Source organism: Erinaceus europaeus, chromosome 6 (genome assembly GCF_950295315.1).
Source record: "Erinaceus europaeus chromosome 6, mEriEur2.1, whole genome shotgun sequence".
Classification (NCBI taxonomy): domain Eukaryota; kingdom Metazoa; phylum Chordata; class Mammalia; order Eulipotyphla; family Erinaceidae; genus Erinaceus; species Erinaceus europaeus.
The window spans coordinates 9338200-9358322 of NC_080167.1; the positions used below are offsets into that span (position 1 = coordinate 9338200).

At 48.3% G+C, this 20123-nt stretch overlaps 1 protein-coding gene across 2 annotated transcripts; it reads left to right on the forward strand.

Moving 5' to 3' along the window:
• Positions 1-117: 117 nt before the first annotated feature.
• SPRING1 (SREBF pathway regulator in golgi 1) lies at positions 118-19900 on the forward strand. Of its 2 annotated transcripts, XM_007528764.3 has the most exons (5): positions 124-420; positions 10695-10851; positions 16817-16968; positions 17391-17504; positions 19344-19900. In XM_007528764.3, exons 1-5 carry the CDS (start codon positions 310-312, stop codon positions 19425-19427), a joined length of 618 nt encoding a protein of 205 aa, XP_007528826.1. In that variant the 5' UTR covers positions 124-309; the 3' UTR covers positions 19428-19900. The 2 variants fall into 2 exon arrangements, with proteins under 2 accessions (XP_016046175.1, XP_007528826.1); XM_016190689.2 differs by lacking the exon at positions 10695-10851 and having other exon boundaries at positions 118-420.
• Positions 19901-20123: the final 223 nt, after the last annotated feature.

Consider the following 20123-nt stretch of genomic DNA (forward strand, 5'->3'; position numbering starts at 1 on the left):
TGGACGGCTGACGCACACGATTGGTCCGCCCCCTTCCTGGATTTGAACCAATAGAAACCTGCCGCTCCTCAGGGACCAATGAGCTGGAGGCTGAGCTGGGATTGCGGGATTTAAGAGGGGAAGGGAAGCCGGGCGCCGTGGTCATGTGTGATGGCCGCGGGGGCTGCTGGGAGGTGGCCTAACCGGGGCCCGCGGGGCCGGCGCCCGGCGTGAGCGATGGGGCCGCGGGTCGCGTAGGGGCCATGCCGCCCGGGCCCCGGGCCTGCCCCGCTCCGCGCCCCGGCCGCCGTGCCCCGCGTCCGCGCCGGCATGGTGAACCTGGCGGCCATGGTGTGGCGCCGGCTCCTGCGGAAGCGCTGGGTGCTCGCCCTGGTGTTCGGGCTGTCGCTCGTCTACTTCCTCACCAGCACCTTCAAGCAGGTGGGTGGCGCCCGACTCTCTCCGAGGAATGTCCCGTCCCGACTGATTGTGGAGGCGCCTGCAGGAGAGGGGCAGAGCTGGGGCTCGAACCCGGGACCGTGAGACGCCTGCTGTCCGGTGGCTCTGACCCCTGGGGTTTGACCCGGAGCTCGCAGGCGCCCTCGTGCTGCCCTCCCTCCCCTGCGACAGGCCCTGGAAGCGGCGGGGGTGGCGTGTCCCCTCCCCGCCTCCCTTTCATCCGGCGGCTTCTGTGAGCGCAGCCCTCCGTCCCTCAGTTTCTTTTCCCAGTGAGAAGAAACTGCTCATGGCGGTGGGACCTCGGGCAACCCCGGAACGTGGCGAAACTCTGACTGACCCACACGTGTGGGTGACAACTCGGTCGCCGCAGAGCATCTGCGGTTTGTGTTGCGCAACCCCCTCACGGACATCTTCCTTTTTTTCCGTGGCCACAAGTGTCGTCCCTTCTCTGTCAGATGGATTTCTGAGTGTTGAGAGCAGGAGTCAGTACTGCGCCTCCTTTTCCCGGATCTGGGTGACCTCTGCCCTGTTAATTAAACCACATTCCTGTGCACTTGATGCCCCAGGTTGTAACACACCTGCCCAGGAAGCACCATGTCCAGTCCCACCCCTCCCACTACTGCTCCCTCCCATTCCCTTCCTTTCTTTCCCTTTTCTCCCCCCTTTTCTTTTCTTTTCTTTTCCTTTTAACTTATATTCCCTTTTGTTGCCCTTGTTGTTGTAGTTATTATTGTTGTTGTCGTTGTTGGATAGGGCAGAGAGAAATGGAGAGAGGAGGGGAGAGAAAGAGAGACACCTGCAGAGCTGCTTCACCGCCTGTGAAGCGACTCCCCTGCAGGTGGGGAACCGGGGGCTCGAACCGGGATCCTTACACAGGTCCTTGCGCTTCGCGCCACGTGCGCTCAACCGGCTGCCCTACCGCCTGACTCCCCCTTTTCCTTTTCTTTCATGTACTCCTGAAATGAACTCAGGGCCTTAACCACGACTGCCGAACTGCCTTCCCTGGCCCCATCTTTTCATTCTTTTATTTCATTTTGGCACAGAGAAGACAACCACCCCAGCACCACTCCACTGGGCCTGCCCCTGGTACTTCCACATGGTGGCAGGGCCTCAGACACAGTGTGCTGTTGACGGGGTGGGCAGTCTCCAAGATGCTTAAAGCCAGTTTGATTACCTGCTTGACTTTGCTTTTAGAATGTCTCCGAGGCTATTCAGACTCGTCAAAATGGAAATCTTGATTCTGTCTCAGTGCCACTTCCTCCCCAGGCTGCCCAGCCTCACACTGTGGTGTTACTATTCCCCTCAGGCGTCAAACCAAGGACACTTACTCTTTTTCCTCTCATTCCCCACATCCAGAACATTGCCTCTGCTTCCACAGCTTTTCCTGACCCTCTTCTCTCTCTCTCTCTCTCTCTCTCATCAGCCAGCTCTGCTGCCACCCTGAGTCTGGCCACCTCCGTCTCTTGTCTGGTCTGGTGCAGTAGCCCTCCAACATGTCTGCTTCACTTTGCATCCCGCGGTCCATCCTTGACCCAGCAGAAGGGTGCTGACCCTTTCCACTCGGTCAGGCCCCCCGCCCCCCTTGGACACTGCTTCTTTGGGTCCCTGCTGCACTCAGACTAGACCAGGACTCTTCTGCATCTCCTGGTGAGTTCTGTCACTTCAGGTCAGGCTGTTGCAGCCTCAGGCCACGCTGGGGGGACACAGTCTAGTTTGCTTTGGTTCCTTTTCCATCAGTCTGCTTTATTTTTATGGTAGGGAGCACTGACTGAGCAGTTCTTGTTCACTTACTTGTTTTTCAGCCTCCCTTCACTTTCCTTTCTAAAATGTAATTTATTTATTTATTTTTTTGAGAACAGGGACCTTGTCTGTGTTGCCCATTGAGCCTCAGCCCCTAGGATCCTGCCAGGCACTTCAGGGGTGCGCAAATATTGGAACAACAGTGAGTCTGTTTTCATTGAAATGACATTTCCTTTCTTCCCACTCTGACCACTGATTTTTCCAAATCCTGACTCAGATGTTTTCACTCTGTGTACCTCCTTGCTCCTGCCTCTAATACTCCAGTGCACCTTGATCATTGAATTTTTTTTTATTACAGTGTATCTTTTTTTTTAATCTGTCATCTTTTTTTATTCTTTATTTATTTGGGTAGAGACAGAAAGAAATTGAGAGAGCAGTGGGGAGATCACGAGGGAGAGAGAAGAGAGACACCTGCAGCCCTGCTTCACCATTTGTGAAGCTTTCCCCCTGCAGGTGGGGCTGGAGGCTTTAATCCGGATCCTTGTGCATTGTAGCACGTGTGCTTAGCCAGATACACCAACTGGCCCCCTAATCTGTCATCTTTGACTATAATTGGAGTTTTCTCAGGGGTGAATTAGGGGTGACTGTCAGTCCCTAAAACTGTTGGTACGATTTTTGCTTTGCACATTTTTCAAAGTGTAATTTTCCCACAGTCAAAGCAATGTCTTAGCGATTGATTCCCTACCCATACCTGGCAAACTCTCGTCAGCTTTCTGTCTTTTTGAGTTTGTTTGTCCTGGTGATTGCAGGTAAATGCACCCGTGTAGTTAACAGGCTTCTGCTTCCACTAGAAGCCAGTGCTTCTAAGGTGCATCCATGCCAAGCATGTGTCACTATCAGTGCTGTGGTGTTTGTTTTTTTCTGTGTGTGTGAGAGAGAGGGAGAGGGAAAACTACTTTATTATTTATATCTATCCCATTCTGCTTGTCCTTTCGTCAGTTAATGGGTACTTACGTCGTCTCCACCTTTTGACTCTTGTGACTAATGCAGCTATGAACACTGGTGTAGACGCTCTTGTTTGGAAGTGTGGTTGCCCTTCTCTTGAATATAGTCCCCAGAGTGGAATTGGTGGGTCACGTGGCAACTCTGTGTTTAACATTGACAGCGGATTTTTGAGGAAGTGCATTTACAGAATTCTGATGTGGTATCCAGAAGACCAGCCGGGATTCCCGGCTGCTCAGCCTCACGAGGTAGACTTTCTCCCTGTGCTCCAGGCCACACAGCACCGTCTGAATGCCAGGACCTCTGAGACCCCAGCCGACGAAGCCCACTAAGCCAAACATTGAAAAGATTTGCAGAAATGTAAAAGTAGTTTGTCTTGCCAAACTTATTTTGTTTTTAAAAACATCTTATACACATTGAAAAAATAACTGTTGACAGGTAATGGGGTTGTTATTTAAAAATGAATAAAAAATTTATTCACAATGAGTGTTTTAAGGATTCTCTTAATTTTGTGTGTGTCTGTGTGTGTGTGTGTGTGTGGTATTAGGAAATGAATCCAACAATTTAAACCACTGTATATATTATATATTCTTGCTGTGCCATGCAGGGGATTGGTATCAAGAGTCTGGTCATAGCTGTTACTTCTGCGCTACCTCCTTAGCACAGTTAAAATATATTTTTTTCATTGTCACCAAGGTTGTTGCATAAGCTTGGTGCCTGCACAGTGTGTCTGTTGCTCCCAGTGGCCATTTTTTTCTTTAAAAAAAAAAAAGTTTTTTTTTTCTTTAATTGGATAGAGGGGAGTGGGGGTGGGTAGAAAGAAACACCTACAGCACTTATTTCACTTCTGAAGCTTCCCCCCTGCAGATGGAGACTAGGGGCTTGAACCTAGATCCTTGCACATAATATGTGCACTCAACTGGGTGCTCCAGTGCCCAGTCCCCCCTTCCTCAGCCTAATTTTAAAATTACGTTTTGAGAAAGACACCAAAGTGCTACCATCCATTCAGTTCCGTCTGTCCGTCGCTCTGGTGTAGTGCCTGGGATTGAACCCAGGGCCTCCCACATGAAAGGCATGTGCAATCCCACTGAGTTACCTCCAGGGCCTCAGTATTTTTTTTTAATTTCTTTTATTATTTTTTATTTATTTCCTTTTGTTGCCCTTGTTGTTTTATTGTTGTAGTTATTATTGTTGTTGATGTCGTTGTTAGGACAGAGAAAAATTGAGAGAGCAGGGGGAGATGGGGAGAGAAAGATAGACACCTGCAGACCTGCCTCACCGCCTGTGAAGTGACTCCCCTGCAGGTGGGGAGCCGGGGGCTGGAACCGGGATCCTTATGCCTGTCCCTGCACTTTGCGCCATGTGCACTTAACCTGCTGCGCTACCGCCCGACTCCCAAGGGCCTCAGTGTTTTTAAAAAATACTTGATTTGAAAGAATATTAGTGAGAGAGGAGAATTCTGGCATATGGGTTAGAACAGGAATTGAACTGGGAACCTCCTGCTTGAGAGTCAAATGCTTTATGCACCATAACAACCACCTCCTTGGCCCCAGTCTTAGTTTTTAAGAACAGGAAGGGAGCTCAGGCCATTGCCCTTCTGATGCATTTGCGTCTGCACTGCCTGCAGCGCTCTCTGCTGCTGTGGTTTGGTCTTTGCCCCACATGAGCTGCACGCTGCTTCGCTTGGCCTCGACTCAGGTTCTCCCTGTAGATGGCCGTGCCACGGGCTCTGTGGGCAGGGCTGCTGGTGGTGAGCGCTAACTGAGAAGAGATGCAGAAACTTGACAAGTGATCTCAGCTCTGCTTCGGTGAGACCCTGAAACCCACGGAGCAGATGTGGCTGCTTTTTGCCTGGAGAATAGCTGATTACCCTCTCCTGCCCTGGGTCCCCTTTTCTGTTGGTTTCCAGGTTAATTAATGCTTTGGGGATAAGTTAAATGGTGGAGATGGGAGTGCAGGAGAGGCGAGGCACCGTGGTGGGCATGTCACTGGGGAGAGGCGGCTGAGGCGGGAGTGGTGGGTGGTGCCGGCTTCCTTGGGTCCATTTCTTCCTTTATTTAACAGATGGTTAGTGCTCACCACCATCAGCGAGATGCTGGAGAGGGCAGGGGGGCAAAGCAGTGAGCTCTCAGTCTCCAAGAGCCTGTGTCCTGCAAAGGGGTAACAGGCAGCAAAGGCAAACCAGCCTCACGCAGGGATGCTTTCAGTTACAACAAAACAAGGGAGGCCTCTCCTGGGGCTTTTGAGCGGGGTGTGGGGGGGTGCGGGGTGGGGGTGGAAGGAGCTCCCGCCCAGAGGAGCGAAGCGTCCTGGGAGGTCTTGTCAGCAAATGTTCTCATACTTGCTTAAGTGGAGCAGTTCCTGGAAGTCTCAAGGCTACCTGCAGAACTCCTTCAAAAATACATTAAGGCCTTGTGCTTTATAGTAATCAAGTATGTAAATTGGCGCCGGGTTAGATACTACCTACGTTTAATTAAATCATAGGAGAGACTAGCTAATGTGTTGTTTTGTTTTTCACTGGTCACTGAGGTACAGATATTATGCAGTTTGTAAAGCCCTCGCAGGGAAGGGGAGAAACATAATTACCTGTAGTTCCACTTCTTCCAGGGAACCACGGTGTATTCGGGCATATCTTCTTCCTGCCATTTTCAAAAACAGCTTGGCACACTGATTCTTTCCTTACGCTTATTTCATCTTTGAAAGCTCTTCATTCAGAATTTTCACATCTGGTAATTTCCATGACCGGCCTGTATTTATTTGTTCCCCAAATGTTAACCACTTGAGGGTGCTGTCTGGCCCATATCATTCCCCCCTTCTTTTCTTTTCTCCTCTTCCTTCTTTCTTTTCTTTCTTTCTTTCTTGAGAATCTGAAGAAAATCTTGTAATGATGACAATGACTTCTGTTTAAGTCCTTTACTATTATTTGCAGTATGTCTCTCACTTGACCCTTAAGATAACCCCTAAGGACAGTTGTCACTGGACTCCCCTTAAGAATAGAGGTCAAGTAGCATAAATTACTGTTCAGAGCACTTCTGTGGGTCCTTACAATTTATGAAGAATGCCCTCACATGTTTGTCTCCTTTCTCTGTTTTGTTTTGGCTCTTAGTGCCCGGCATGTCTGTTGTGGATGACTGCAAGGCTGTCTGTCTCTCTGTCAGCTGCTCTGGAGGCCTTTTGAGAACAGAACCCAGCCGCCTTTAATACACTGTAATACAGCTGTATCTTTAATCCACTGTAAGAGCCACGATAGGAAGAAGGCAGGGTGTGGGTGTGTGTGTATAAGTTTAAACTCGAAACCCCCTCTGTAGGTGGGAGTGTGTGGGGATGTTTAAAACCACTTCTCCGGGGGAAGGAATCCCCTCCACACCTTTGCAGGACTGGAAAGTGAACGTGCACAAAGTCACTACATTTACGGTTCTGTCTCCCACAGCCTCTTGCATTCCTTTCTCATAGTACACCCTCGCACGGCTCTTTTGAGAAGGCCTTCCATATCCATGTTTGAAAGCAAGTTCAAGTGCTGGGAGGATCATCTTCCTGTTTCCTAGGAGCACAGTTACGGGGAAGAGGCCCTTCCTTCTGTGGTGCACTCGCCTGTGAGCTCCTGTTTTCTTTCTTTCCAGAGTAGCAGGATCATTCGAGTAAAGACCACTTCCATCCTGTTTGTGAGAACCACCCTTCTCACATTGGGCTGCTCCTTAATAACCTTTCTGTCTGTTAGTGTATCTGGTGTGGCATTTGGAGCTCAGCTTAGTTTGTGTAGTGGCTCAGGCTGCTCACTGGCGTGGTCGCAGCAGGACAGAGGAGGGCGAGCTTGTAGGAGTTACCCAGTGTACTCTGAGCACTTTGCCTCATATCTCCAAGGGTTCTGCATGGGGCCTCTCCTCTTGTGCTGAGGAATACAGATGTTGCTTTTTGTTTGTTTGTTTGAAATATTTATTCCATTTTGTTGCCCGTTTTGTTTTATTGTTGTAGCTGTAGTTGTTGGATAGGACAGAGAGAAATGGAGAGAGATGGGGAAGACAGAGGGGGAGAGAAAGATAGACACCTGCAGACCTGCTTCACCACCTGTGAAGCGACTCCCCTGCAGGTGGGGAGCGGGGGGCTCGAACAGGGATTCTTAAGCCAGTCCTTGCGCTTTGTGCCAACTGTGCTTAACCCTCTGTGCTACCGCCTGACTCCCTAGATGTTGCTTTTGTATAATGCATCCAGCTTTGCTAGTGCCAGCTCTTCGCTTTAAAAGCAGCAAAAGGGAGGGTCAGAGTAGAAATTAAGGTCACCAGAAAGGACCACTTTCCTCTGTAGTTAGTAGAAGAACACAGTGCTGATCCGGTGGTGGTGGATCATAAACAGTGTTCTCTAATGCTGGTGATACTACAAGCGGTGAATGTGACTTTGGAAAGTTACTAGGCACCATCACACATTGATTTCCACTTCTAGTAGTAATTACTACCTCAAATCATGGAAAAGAAGAAACAGAACATACAGTTTAATTGCAGCGATAGCCATGCTGACAAAAGCTTGGGAGGAACTGAAATGTGGATGTGTTTACTAATCACGGCATCGCCGTGACAGCTTATGATAGAACCTTGAAGATAAGATTATCACAATAATGGAGACGCTGGAGTGCTTTGCTGTCTAATTAGTGGTAAGGAGAACCGACTGCAGAGCACCCTAATTTGTATGAATGTGGGTCAAGGGCTAGAAGTGACTAGTCAACAGTAGACTAGTTTAAGTGGCTGGGCGGTGGGCAGTTAAATGCAGGTAATCATTTTAAGACATAACCTCTTTATTCTGGAGTAACTATAGACTCACAGAAAAGTTGCCAGGGTAATAGTATTCCCATAGACCCTCACTTAGCATCTCCTGTTATTAGTGGTGATTATGTCCTTAGTGCTTTATAAACACGTCACCTTTATTTCAGCTCTTACAAACTTGTATGCATATCTTATTATAAGCGTTTGATAATCTGCATATTTTCTCTTAATAATGTGCTGTGGACATCCAGGGGTCTGCAGTCTTGTCTGTGTATTGGCATTATCTGAGTACATGAAGATAGTGATTCTCAGGCCTCCTCCACAGATTTGTTTTGCTCAGCCTGGAGATGGGCTCAGGGAACATGGTTTGTTCTATGGTCTTTGCATAATCTAATGTGCACAACAAGCTTAGGAGCTCTGGGTAAACAGCTGTCTGTTGCTGTCATGTCTTGAGGTTCCCCCCCGCCCCACACACACACAATAGCCATAGTTACAATAGCCATAGCTATACTGGTGTTTATTTAATCATGTTCCTCTTGTTAGGTTTCCAGGTTTGTCCTACTTACCTAAGGAGCGCGAAGGCAAACTTCCTGGTGCACCTTATCCGTGCTCCCCCCACCCCCTCAGAGGACTAGCCTTGAAAAGGTGTTTGCTGGACCAAAGTACATGTGAATATGCATATTGCACATAGCTATAGCTCTTACCAGATTACTTTCATGAGAAGATCTTAGTTACCGTAGAGATCTTTCCCATTTTTTTTTAAATATGTAACCTTTGCCATTAGACTATCAAGATTAGTCCCTTTTGCTCAGTGACACAAGGCAGACATCATTCTTCATGGTTAAAAAAAAAAAGGGGGGGGGAGTTGGGTGGTAGTGCAGTGGGTTAAGAGCACGTGGTGTGAAGCACAAGGACCAGCGTAAGGTTCCCGGTTTGAGCCCCTGACTCTCTACCTGCAGGGGAGTCGCTTCATAGGTGTTGAAACAGATCTGCAGGTGTCTATCTTTCTCTTTCTTCCCCTCCTCTCTCCATTTCTCTCTGTCCTATCTAACAACGACAACATCAATAACAACAATAATAACTACAACAATAAAAAACAAGGTCAGCAAAAAGGGGAAATAAAATAAAAGTAAATAATAAATAAAAAACAGTTTACAGAGTACACAAAAGCCTGCCAGAAGGAGTCTTCATTATTATTTTCCTTTCCAGCCCTAGGTGGAAGGACTCAGAAGACAGCTAGCTGTCTCTGGCTAGGTCTGTTTGCTGGCTTCCCAACCCCTTCTGCCCTCTTTAACGGTAGAGAAAAGACATTGAAAGCCAGGACTGGAGCCTCAAGATTAAGGGGAAGCATGGAAATGCTCACCCAGATGGGAGCTCTTCACTTTGCCCGGCTAGGTGAAGGGCTAGCCGGCAAGAAAATCTTTTGTCAAGAAAGGTATATTGGAAGGGTTGGTTATAGAATCAGCATTTCTGTGTTACAGAAACTTGGGTTGCTTCTAAAATAAACTTCTTAATTCAGTCTAGTCATATATGGCTTAGTGGTGCTCTGAGAATTGTACAAACCTCATGGAGTGTACTTACACTAACCAGGATGGTGGGGCCTGCTTCACCCCCCGAGGTTGTGTATGAGACCACTGTAGTGTGCAGTTCACTGCTGACTAGAACAGCAGAACTGCATTCCCATCAGTCTGCCATCAAAGTGTGTGCAAGGGTAGTTCAGAGTGGCCTTGGGCTCAGGAGTCTGGGCTTTATCCGTTGCTGTATTTCCTTAGCTTTCTTTTCTGTTGGGCTGTTGGAAAAGCCCTGACCCATTTTTGCATCTAAAAACATAGAGGGGGCCGGGCGGTAGTGCAGCGAGTTAAACGCACATGGTGCAAAGCGCAAGGACCTGCTCAAGGATCCCAGTTTGAGCCCCTGGCTTCCCACCTGCAGGGAGTCACTTCACAAGTGGTGAAGCAGGTCTGCAGGTATCTTTCTCCCCCTTGTCTTCCCCTCCTCTCTCAACTTCTTTCTGTCCTATCCAAAAAAATAAATTAATTAATTAAAAAAAATAGCTGTAGGAGCAGTGGTTTTGTAGTGCAGGCACCAAGCCCCAGTGGTAACTCTGGAGGCAAAAAAAAAAAAAAAAGCCAGAAAATTACATTGTGACTTTTCCAACAACTCAATATTTTAAAAACATTTAAATTTCACTTTCTTTTCCATAATGCCTTTATTATAATATGAAAAAAAATTATTTTCTCCCAGAAAGACAAAGATTAACATTTCCCCTGCTTCCCAATTCTTTTCACAAAAAAAAAAAAAAAAATTGGAGCACTTTTAAAGATTCTGGTACCAGAGGATACGCCTGGGTGACACCCATGAGTGATACCTCTCCGCTGAGCTGCCTCTGGACTCAACGCCCCCCCCCCCCCCCATATTTTGAGAGGAAGAGAGAAAGACCAACACACCCAGCATCCATGCAGTTCCATCTGCTTTAGTTAGCTGAAACACCTCCTAGGCCCCCGGACTAATCCTCACACACTTACAGTGGTCACATAGTGCAGAGCTGTTCATGTGAATGTGTCACTCTGATGAGCAGAACAGCTCTAACATATCACCTACTGCAGACTTTTGTTACAGATTAAAGTTGTGCGAGTTTTTTTTTAAATTTTTAAAAAAATTTTGATAGTGTTTCTGTTCTCATTCTGTAGTTCCTAGTGAAAAATGGGTGGAATTGCAAGTGGCATTTCTTTCGCCTTCTCATTTGTGGTCTCGTTATAGGAGGAGAGGGCAGTGAGAGATCGGAGCCTCCTCCAGATTCAAGACCAGGACCAGCCCATTCCATGGAAAGTGCAGTTTAACCTGGGCAACAGCAGTCGGCCCAGCAACCAGTGCCGGAACTCCATTCAAGGGAAGCAGCTCATCACGGATGAGCTCGGTAAGGCTGGCTCCCTCCTGCCTGCAGCAAAGTGCTCTGGTGGTGCTTGTGCCAGATGCTGCCTTTAAGACCACACTGAAAAGACAAACAACCCATGTTTAAGACAGGGAATAATTTTTTTGAATTTATTAAATTTTTTTTATCTTTATTTATTTATTGGATAGAGATAGCCAGAAATTGAAAAGGAAGGGGGTGATAAAGAGGGAGGCACAGAGCACCTGCAGCTCTGATCCACCAAGTGTGAAGCTTCCCCCCAAAAGTGGGGACCAGGGGCTCGAACCCGGGTTCTTGCACACTATAGTGGGTGCACTTAAGCAGGTGCGCCACCACCCGCCTCCCCCAATTTTTAATTTAAAAAAATTAAAAATTTATTTATAAAATGGAAATATTGACAAGACCATAGGAGAAGAGGGGTATAATCACACACAATTCCTACCACCAGAGCTCTGTATCCCACCCCCTCCCTTGAAAGCTTTCCTACTCTTTATCCCTCTGGGAGTATGGACCCAGGGTCATTATGGGATGCAGAAAGTGGAAGGTCTGGCTTCTGTAGTTGCTTCTCCAGTGAACATGGGTGTTGGCAAGTCGATCCACACTCCCAGTCTGTCTCTCTTTCCCTAGAGGGGCGGGACTCTGGGGAAATGGGGCTCCAGGACACATTGGTGTGTTCATCTGCCCAGGAAAGTGATGTTGGCATCATGGTAGCATCTGCAACTTGGTGGCTGAAAAAACATTAAGATATAAAGCAGAAAAAATTGTTAAGTAATCGGGAACGTAAAGGCCAGAATATGGCAGCTGAGATTTGAGGTCTCCATTTTGGAAAAAGCTAGTTGGTCTATTTTAGATATGTTCCAAGGGGTTCATGACTTTACTAATCTTTGCCTGAGCCCAACAGTTAGCATGCAGGTGGACTATAGGTATTGTCTAGGAAGATGATGTTAAGAGAGGGAGCAATTTACATTTAGGGAAGGGAAGTTTCTTCCGTGAGATGGCATAGCTTGTTGGCAGGAAGACCTGGCAGAACTAAGAGTGAACTTGGAATTTGGTGCTTTTTTCCTCCTAGAATTTAGTTTGTGTGATACTCATTGAGGACAAAGGAAGTCTTATGCCTTGACTTTAATATTGAATATTAGGTCACGAACACAATTTGTCACTGCTAGTGAAAGCTCACTTTTCTTCTGCTAATTCAGTGAGATAAGGACCTAGACTTCTGAAATTAAAAGTTCTAAGAATTAATCACTAAAAATGTAAGAGCCATAGATTTTACTTCACCTCCATTCACATGGGAGCAGAGGTAAACAACTTAGTAATGATAGCTTGCAAGAATTTATTCTATCTGTCAAGCACACACCACCACGAGCATCACCAGGGTAACATTTAACTAAATAAGACAACCAATTAGAATTCAGAGGTCAGAAGTTAATTTCCTAGTTCGTAGCAACACATTGAGGTTGTGATCTTATAGGACTTGCTAGAAATAACATTCACATGAGCAGATCTGTGATATTAAAAGAGAAATCTTGATGAGCTTTCTTTTCCCAGAAGATAAAAATGCCTGTGGTTTGAGACTAGGCACTGCAAACTAGCAGCGGGGAGAGGGAAAAAAAAAAAAAAAAAAAAACCCAGAGAGGACAACACTGTCATATGGAAAAGAGAAGAGACCATTTTCACTCGGTGGAGTTTAGTCACAAACACTTCTTATATCTCCTTGACACTGAGGTGATAGGATTGTTGTCTGTTTATCATTCTGGGCAGACATTGGAGAAACATGTTGTCTTATTTGGATTGTTTTTCTGTCTGTTTGTATATAATCCCTGTCAAGGGGAAAGAGATGGAAGAATAGTTGGAAAGAATCCCAGAAACATTTGCTGTGACATTAGAATGATCTTCTTTTCATGGAGAAGACAGATTCGCAGAGTTAAAAACAGCAACAACCCCAGTTTGAGCCCCCAGCTCCCCACCTGCAGGAGAGTCGCTTCACAGGCAGTGAAGCAGGTCTGTAGGTGTCTTTTTCTCCCCCTCTCTGTCTTCCCCTCCTTTCTCCATTTCTCTGTGTCCTTCCAACAATGACAACAATAATAACTACAATAAAACAACAAGGGCAACAAAAGGGAAGAAAAATAAATAAATATTAAAAAAAAAAAACAACCCAGCAGCAACAACAACAGCACCAATTCTCCCCAGAACAGGCACCCAAGTCTTTCCAGGTCTCCTTTTCCTAAGTGTTAAGTGAAGACCCTTTTAGTCTCTCCCGCTGTTGTGATTTTACTGCTGCCTCCTGCTTTTGTGCAAACTGTTTTCCAGAGTAGTCTTTGAAAACAAGCCTGGACTTAACACCGGCCCATTCTCTGGGGATTAAGGAGCTGGGGCATTCAGAATGGAATGATGCTGGGCGCAGCTGCTTTGCACCTGGGAGCTTCCCAGGGGCCTTGTGTGTCCCCCATGGAGTTATCCCTACATTTTTCTGTCCCACTCCCAGAAGGATGTAGAAAAATGTCTCAGTAGCAGCTCTGAGCAGTAGATTAGCTTTCGATGGAAGATTCTTTCCTTAAAGTTGAGCCGACTGGATTGGAAGGGCTGTGGACATTTGACAAGTAGGGGAGCTAGGAGGTTCTTTCCTGTGCTGTTAGAGAGCCCAACTGCACTGCCTGTGCAGAGGGCTGCTGGGGTCCCTGGCATGTATGTGTATGTACAAACAGCCCAAATCAATTTGAAAAGGTTAGCCAGGACTACCTCTTAACAAAATGAATAGACAACTAGGAAAAATCCCCCAGATTACTAAGTAAATGACAAGCATTTAAAAGATATTTGTCAAGAATAGGATTTTTAAAAAAAATCTTTTTATTATTGGATAGAGACAGAGAGGCTGAAAAGGAGGAGACAGAGAGGGAAAGAGACAGACAGACACCTGCAGAGGGAAAGAGACAGACAGACACCTGCAGAGGGAAAGAGACAGACAGACACCTGCAGAGGGAAAGAGACAGACACCTGCAGAGGGAAAGAGACAGACACCTGCAGAGGGAAAGAGACAGACACCTGCAGAGGGAAAGAGACAGACACCTGCAGAGGGAAAGAGACAGACACCTGCAGAGGGAAAGAGACAGACACCTGCAGAGGGAAAGAGACAGACAGACACCTGCAGAGGGAAAGAGACAGACACCTGCAGAGGGAAAGAGACAGACACCTGCAGAGGGAAAGAGACAGACAGACACCTGCAGAGGGAAAGAGACAGACAGACACCTGCAGAGGGAAAGAGACAGACAGACACCTGCAGAGGGAAAGAGACAGACACCTGCAGAGGGAAAGAGACAGACAGACACCTGCAGAGGGAAAGAGACAGATACCTGCAGAGGGAAAGAGACAGACACCTGCAGAGGGAAAGAGACAGACACCTGCAGAGGGAAAGAGACAGACAGACACCTGCAGAGGGAAAGAGACAGACACCTGCAGAGGGAAAGAGACAGACACCTGCAGAGGGAAAGAGACAGACAGACACCTGCAGAGGGAAAGAGACAGACAGACACCTGCAGAGGGAAAGAGACAGACAGACACCTGCAGAGGGAAAGAGACAGACACCTGCAGAGGGAAAGAGACAGACAGACACCTGCAGAGGGAAAGAGACAGACAGACACCTGCAGAGGGAAAGAGACAGACAGACACCTGCAGAGGGAAAGAGACAGACAGACACCTGCAGAGGGAAAGAGACAGACAGACACCTGCAGAGGGAAAGAGACAGACACCTGCAGAGGGAAAGAGACAGACAGACACCTGCAGAGGGAAAGAGACAGACACCTGCAGAGGGAAAGAGACAGACACCTGCAGAGGGAAAGAGACAGACAGACACCTGCAGAGGGAAAGAGACAGACACCTGCAGAGGGAAAGAGACAGACAGACACCTGCAGAGGGAAAGAGACAGACAGACACCTGCAGAGGGAAAGAGACAGACACCTGCAGAGGGAAAGAGACAGACAGACACCTGCAGAGGGAAAGAGACAGACACCTGCAGAGGGAAAGAGACAGACACCTGCAGAGGGAAAGAGACAGACACCTGCAGAGGGAAAGAGACAGACAGACACCTGCAGAGGGAAAGAGACAGACACCTGCAGAGGGAAAGAGACAGACAGACACCTGCAGAGGGAAAGAGACAGACAGACACCTGCAGAGGGAAAGAGACAGACACCTGCAGAGGGAAAGAGACAGACACCTGCAGAGGGAAAGAGACAGACAGACACCTGCAGAGGGAAAGAGACAGACACCTGCAGAGGGAAAGAGACAGACAGACACCTGCAGAGGGAAAGAGACAGACACCTGCAGAGGGAAAGAGACAGACAGACACCTGCAGAGGGAAAGAGACAGACACCTGCAGAGGGAAAGAGACAGACACCTGCAGAGGGAAAGAGACAGACAGACACCTGCAGAGGGAAAGAGACAGACACCTGCAGAGGGAAAGAGACAGACACCTGCAGAGGGAAAGAGACAGACAGACACCTGCAGAGGGAAAGAGACAGACAGACACCTGCAGAGGGAAAGAGACAGACACCTGCAGAGGGAAAGAGACAGACAGACACCTGCAGAGGGAAAGAGACAGACACCTGCAGAGGGAAAGAGACAGACACCTGCAGAGGGAAAGAGACAGACACCTGCAGAGGGAAAGAGACAGACAGACACCTGCAGAGGGAAAGAGACAGACACCTGCAGAGGGAAAGAGACAGACAGACACCTGCAGAGGGAAAGAGACAGACACCTGCAGAGGGAAAGAGACAGACACCTGCAGAGGGAAAGAGACAGACACCTGCAGAGGGAAAGAGACAGACAGACACCTGCAGAGGGAAAGAGACAGACAGACACCTGCAGAGGGAAAGAGACAGACAGACACCTGCAGAGGGAAAGAGACAGACACCTGCAGAGGGAAAGAGACAGACAGACACCTGCAGAGGGAAAGAGACAGACAGACACCTGCAGAGGGAAAGAGACACCTGCAGAGGGAAAGAGACAGACACCTGCAGAGGGAAAGAGACAGACAGACACCTGCAGAGGGAAAGAGACAGACACCTGCAGAGGGAAAGAGACAGACAGACACCTGCAGAGGGAAAGAGACAGACACCTGCAGAGGGAAAGAGACAGACACCTGCAGAGGGAAAGAGACAGACACCTGCAGAGGGAAAGAGACAGACACCTGCAGAGGGAAAGAGACAGACAGACACCTGCAGGTGGGGACCAGGGCCTTGAACGCGGGTTCTCGGACATTGTAATGTGTGCTTTCAACCAGGTCACTGTGCTACTGCCGCTCCCTTCTTTTCCTCCCCTCCCCTCCCCTCCCCTCCCCTCCCCTCCCCTCCCCTCCCCTCCCCTCCCCCCTCCCCTTCCCTCCCCCCTCCCCTTCCCTCCCCTCCCCTCCCCTTCCCTTTCCTCCCCTCCCCTTCCCCTCCCCCCTCCCCTCCGTCTCCCTCCTCTCCCCTCCCCTTCTCTCTCTCTCTCTCTTTCTTTCTTTCTTTCTTTCTTTCTTTCTTTCTTTCTTTCTTTCTTTCTTTCTTTCTTTCCTATAAGAATCTCATGGGGGGGTGGGGGGCCCAAGATTGCTTCGATGTTTCTATATTTAGATTTTTATTTGTAAAAACATGCCTTTATTTTTCTTCAGGCGTTGGTGAAAGGTTAGCTTGCAGCGTTAGAACAGAACACTAGGGTGATTCAGCCTAGCGAGTGTGTGCAGTGTGTACAGCAGACAATGGCCAGGCTGCCTGAGGCAGACTGTGAGGAAGAGCCTTTCTGGGTCAGGGGAGCCCATGTTTCCTGTGACCCGCCAGCCTAGGAAGCAAGCCCTGATCACACAGTCTGGCTCCTGACTCTTTGGACTCCCCGGCCTCCTGCTCTGCCTAGTGTTTCCGTTTTGACTGCTTAACAGTCACCCATCTAACGTGGTGGAGGCCCTGCTGGATTTACACTCAGGTTCACCTCTAACTTGCAGGATATGTCTGCGAAAGGAAGGACCTGCTGGTGAACGGCTGCTGTAATGTCAACGTCGGGAGCTCCAAGCAGTACTGTTGTGATGGCTGCCTGCCCAACGGCTGCTGCAGTGCCTACGAGCACTGTGTCTCCTGCTGCCTGCAGCCCAACAAGGTACCGGGGCTTCTCCAGCTCCTCTCTTCTCCCTGCCTTTACTCAGGATTAGCACCGGCTTCCTCCTGTAAGATTACCTTTGGAAGGAGGACTTTGAAGGGAACTTGATAGGTATCAGAAATTGCAGCTGAGGAGTCACCTCTGTCTGTCAGGGCGGTCGATGGTGTCCAGTTACTGCAGCGCTGTTGTTGTAAAGTGGCCATTGCCCAGCTAACCCGAGCTCTAAAGAGTGAGATAGAAGCCTAGAGTAAGAGCAAGAGACTCAGCACCTAGCTGGTGCTCCCAGGAGCTCGCTTCTTTACTCTCCCCACCCCCAGGGCCATCAGCATCCTCCCACGAAGATGCTTAGGAGAAATAACCCAGGTTAGCTTGGGCTGGCTCAGTATGGGATTTGTCCCCGAAGCTAACTTCTGTTTCCATAGCAACTTCTCCTGGAGCGTTTCCTCAACCGGGCAGCCATGGCATTCCAGAACCTCTTCCTGGCAGTCGAAGACCACTTTGAACTATGCCTGGCCAAATGCAGGACCTCCTCCCAGGTCAGGAGCTTTGGGCTTTGTTTGGGATGATTGTCTTTATAAGTTTGGTGTGAGGGAGTAGAAAGTCTGTATTAGTCAAGGGCTAATGACCTTGCGTTGCTCCTGTCTGATTGACACAGCTGAACTTTAAGGGGCAGCTTAAAATCACTTTAAAGTCTGGGTAGAGTGTTAATAGTATAATTCTTTTCCTTCCTTTCTTTGACTGAAGCTTCTTTCCAGCTCCCTCTTGCTTGTAGTAAGGAGTAATTTGCTCTGGGACGGAGCTAGGGTTTATTTTAGGACTGAAGTGGACAGGGTAGATGAGTGTTTAAAGGTACACAGAATAGTGGTCTGGGCAGGTGGTCAGTGGGTAGGCACAAGGCCTGCATGTGTGAGGCCCTAGGTTTGATCCCCAGCCCTGCATCTGGTAGAACTGAGTGGTGGTCATCTCTATTTCCCACACTGTCTTCCTCATAAAATAAATGAGGACATCATTAAAAGAAAATATATGTATCGTCTATGCCTTAAAAACACACGGAGATCTGTAAGCTGTCAGTCTCGGTGCTTCCTAGCATGCCACTGGCATGTGCTCTGCTCTCTGGGCACAAACATGGCACCAGCTGCGGAAAGCAGCTCTCCGCCTTTGTGGCTCTCTGCCTTTGTGGTGGGGCAGTTGTCGGGGCTCTCAGCTCACTTCCTTTGGCTTCTGTGTGCTGTGTGTACAACACCACCCTGGCTTCCTCTGAGAGCCCCAACTCATCTGTCATTCTGGGGAACCCTGGCTCCAGACTCCCACATGAAGTCCACCTCTCGATCTCATGCCTCCTTTCAGGTCTCTGGTGTGCTCTCGGCTCAGTCAGCATCGTTGGGTAAATGTTTCAAGGATCCTAGTGAGCATTTGAAAACACAGAGACATTCCTGATGCCTTTGTTTTCCTGGCAGAGCTTTCCACTTGAATGGGCTTGAAAGGAGATGTGGGCGAAGTTGAGCACATGACTCATCGTGATTCAGAGGCTCTCATTCTGAGAAGTGCTGAGAAGGCCCGGCATGTTCTCCGCCTCGGCTGATAAGAGCCCAGGAATTCTCTTCAGTCTTTCCTGAAGCTACTAAACTTTCTGATAGTGTGTGTGTGTGTGTGTGTGTGTGTGTGTGTGTGTGTGTGTGAAAGAGAGATTTCCTAGTTGTTGATTTGTTTTTGATATCAGCATACCAAGAAAGAGAAGATTTGAATGTCTATAAATTGGATTAACTCTGACAATTTCCATGTTTTGCATTGCTCTCAGGCTAATGAGTGAACTCTAGACTCGCCAGAACTCAAGTCATGTGCATGAAAACAAATTGCAGAAAAATTAGCCACCAGGAACTATTGTCTGTTTTAAGTCAGACTTCCAGTTTGCTGAGCCAAATGAGGCTTATGCAGAATGGGATTTGGTTTGTGTGCCAGACCTCCAGGTACATAAAACCTTACCAGAATGACTTAGGAGTGCCCCTCCTTCGTTTCTGCATGATTCAGTATCATGAGCTGAAATTCTCTGAATCAGGTGTAAAACACTTATTGCGTCTTAATCTAAGCAACAATTGGAGAGCAAATTAGTGATATTGAGTTGTCCAGGTCACAGCTAGGTGTCCAAAAGCCTCACCAGTACAGTGCTGTTATGTCCATTTCAGTGTTCCCTGCTGGTCTTTGGTGCTGAGTGGCCACCGTTGCCCCAGACAGCACCTTTCAGTGACCTTTGGCACTGGACCTGGCCAGGCTTCTGCCAGGTGGGTGTGACAGCGGGCCTTGGCCTTGGCTTTCAGAGAGGAATGCATGTGAAACGCTGCTCTCTCATGGCACTCTCCTGTCCCTTCTGCCCACAGAGTGTGCAGCACGAGAATACCTATCGGGACCCCAGAGCGAAGTATTGCTATGGAGAGCACCCTCCTGAGCTCTTCCCTGCCTGACATGTGGGAGCAGGAGATGGGGTAAAGGTGCCGAGAAGAGCCTGAAGCCGAAAGAACCCACCTGAAGCAGACTTCAGAGCCCTCTCCACTGGTCTGTTGGAAGAAGAGAAGGGAAGCTTGGCTCTGACCCCTTCTGTGTTGTCCTGTTTGGCGTCACTCTCCACCTGGACTTCACCAGATGGAGTGGCTCTGGAAACACCAGCCGATTGCCTTGGAAAGATGGGTGGGGGGGGATGTGGGCACTTTGGGTACCTCTGTGCAGGGACCTGTGGTGACTCTCCCTTCTCATCGGGGCCTTTTCTGTAAAGTTATTTCTTGATTCCCTTGGAGTACTTGGGGAACTACAGTGTTTTATATAGGAAAACGTCTTGCCTTGACAGTGAGTATATTCAAGGGTATTGTTGTTTTTCTTGTGTTTGAGTCTCAGTGTGAAATCATCCCTTCACCCTGATAAAGTGTCTGGTCTCCTAGAACGTGGGTGTTCTCTCATGGTAGTTGCTGTTCGTTATATTGTAGCCCAGACCATCTGAAATGGTTGACAAGCCCACGGTGGTTCCTTTCTAGTCCCGGCTGTTCCCTAGCACCTGGTACTTGTGCACCCCACCCCCACCCCATTTCTTTTCTAGTACTTTCTGAACATGCATCTTATAGCCCACTTGCAAGCTCACCGATTCAGTCAGAAGCTCTGAATGACAA

Coding starts and splice junctions, on each gene's coding strand:
- SPRING1 (XM_007528764.3), top strand. CDS start 310: ATGGTGAACCTGGCGGCCATGGTGTGGCGCCGGCTCCTGCGGAAGCGC. Junction 421..10,694: donor TCACCAGCACCTTCAAGCAG/GTGGGTGGCGCC, acceptor GTCTCGTTATAG/GAGGAGAGGGCAGTGAGAGA. Junction 10,852..16,816: donor GCTCATCACGGATGAGCTCG/GTAAGGCTGGCT, acceptor TCTAACTTGCAG/GATATGTCTGCGAAAGGAAG.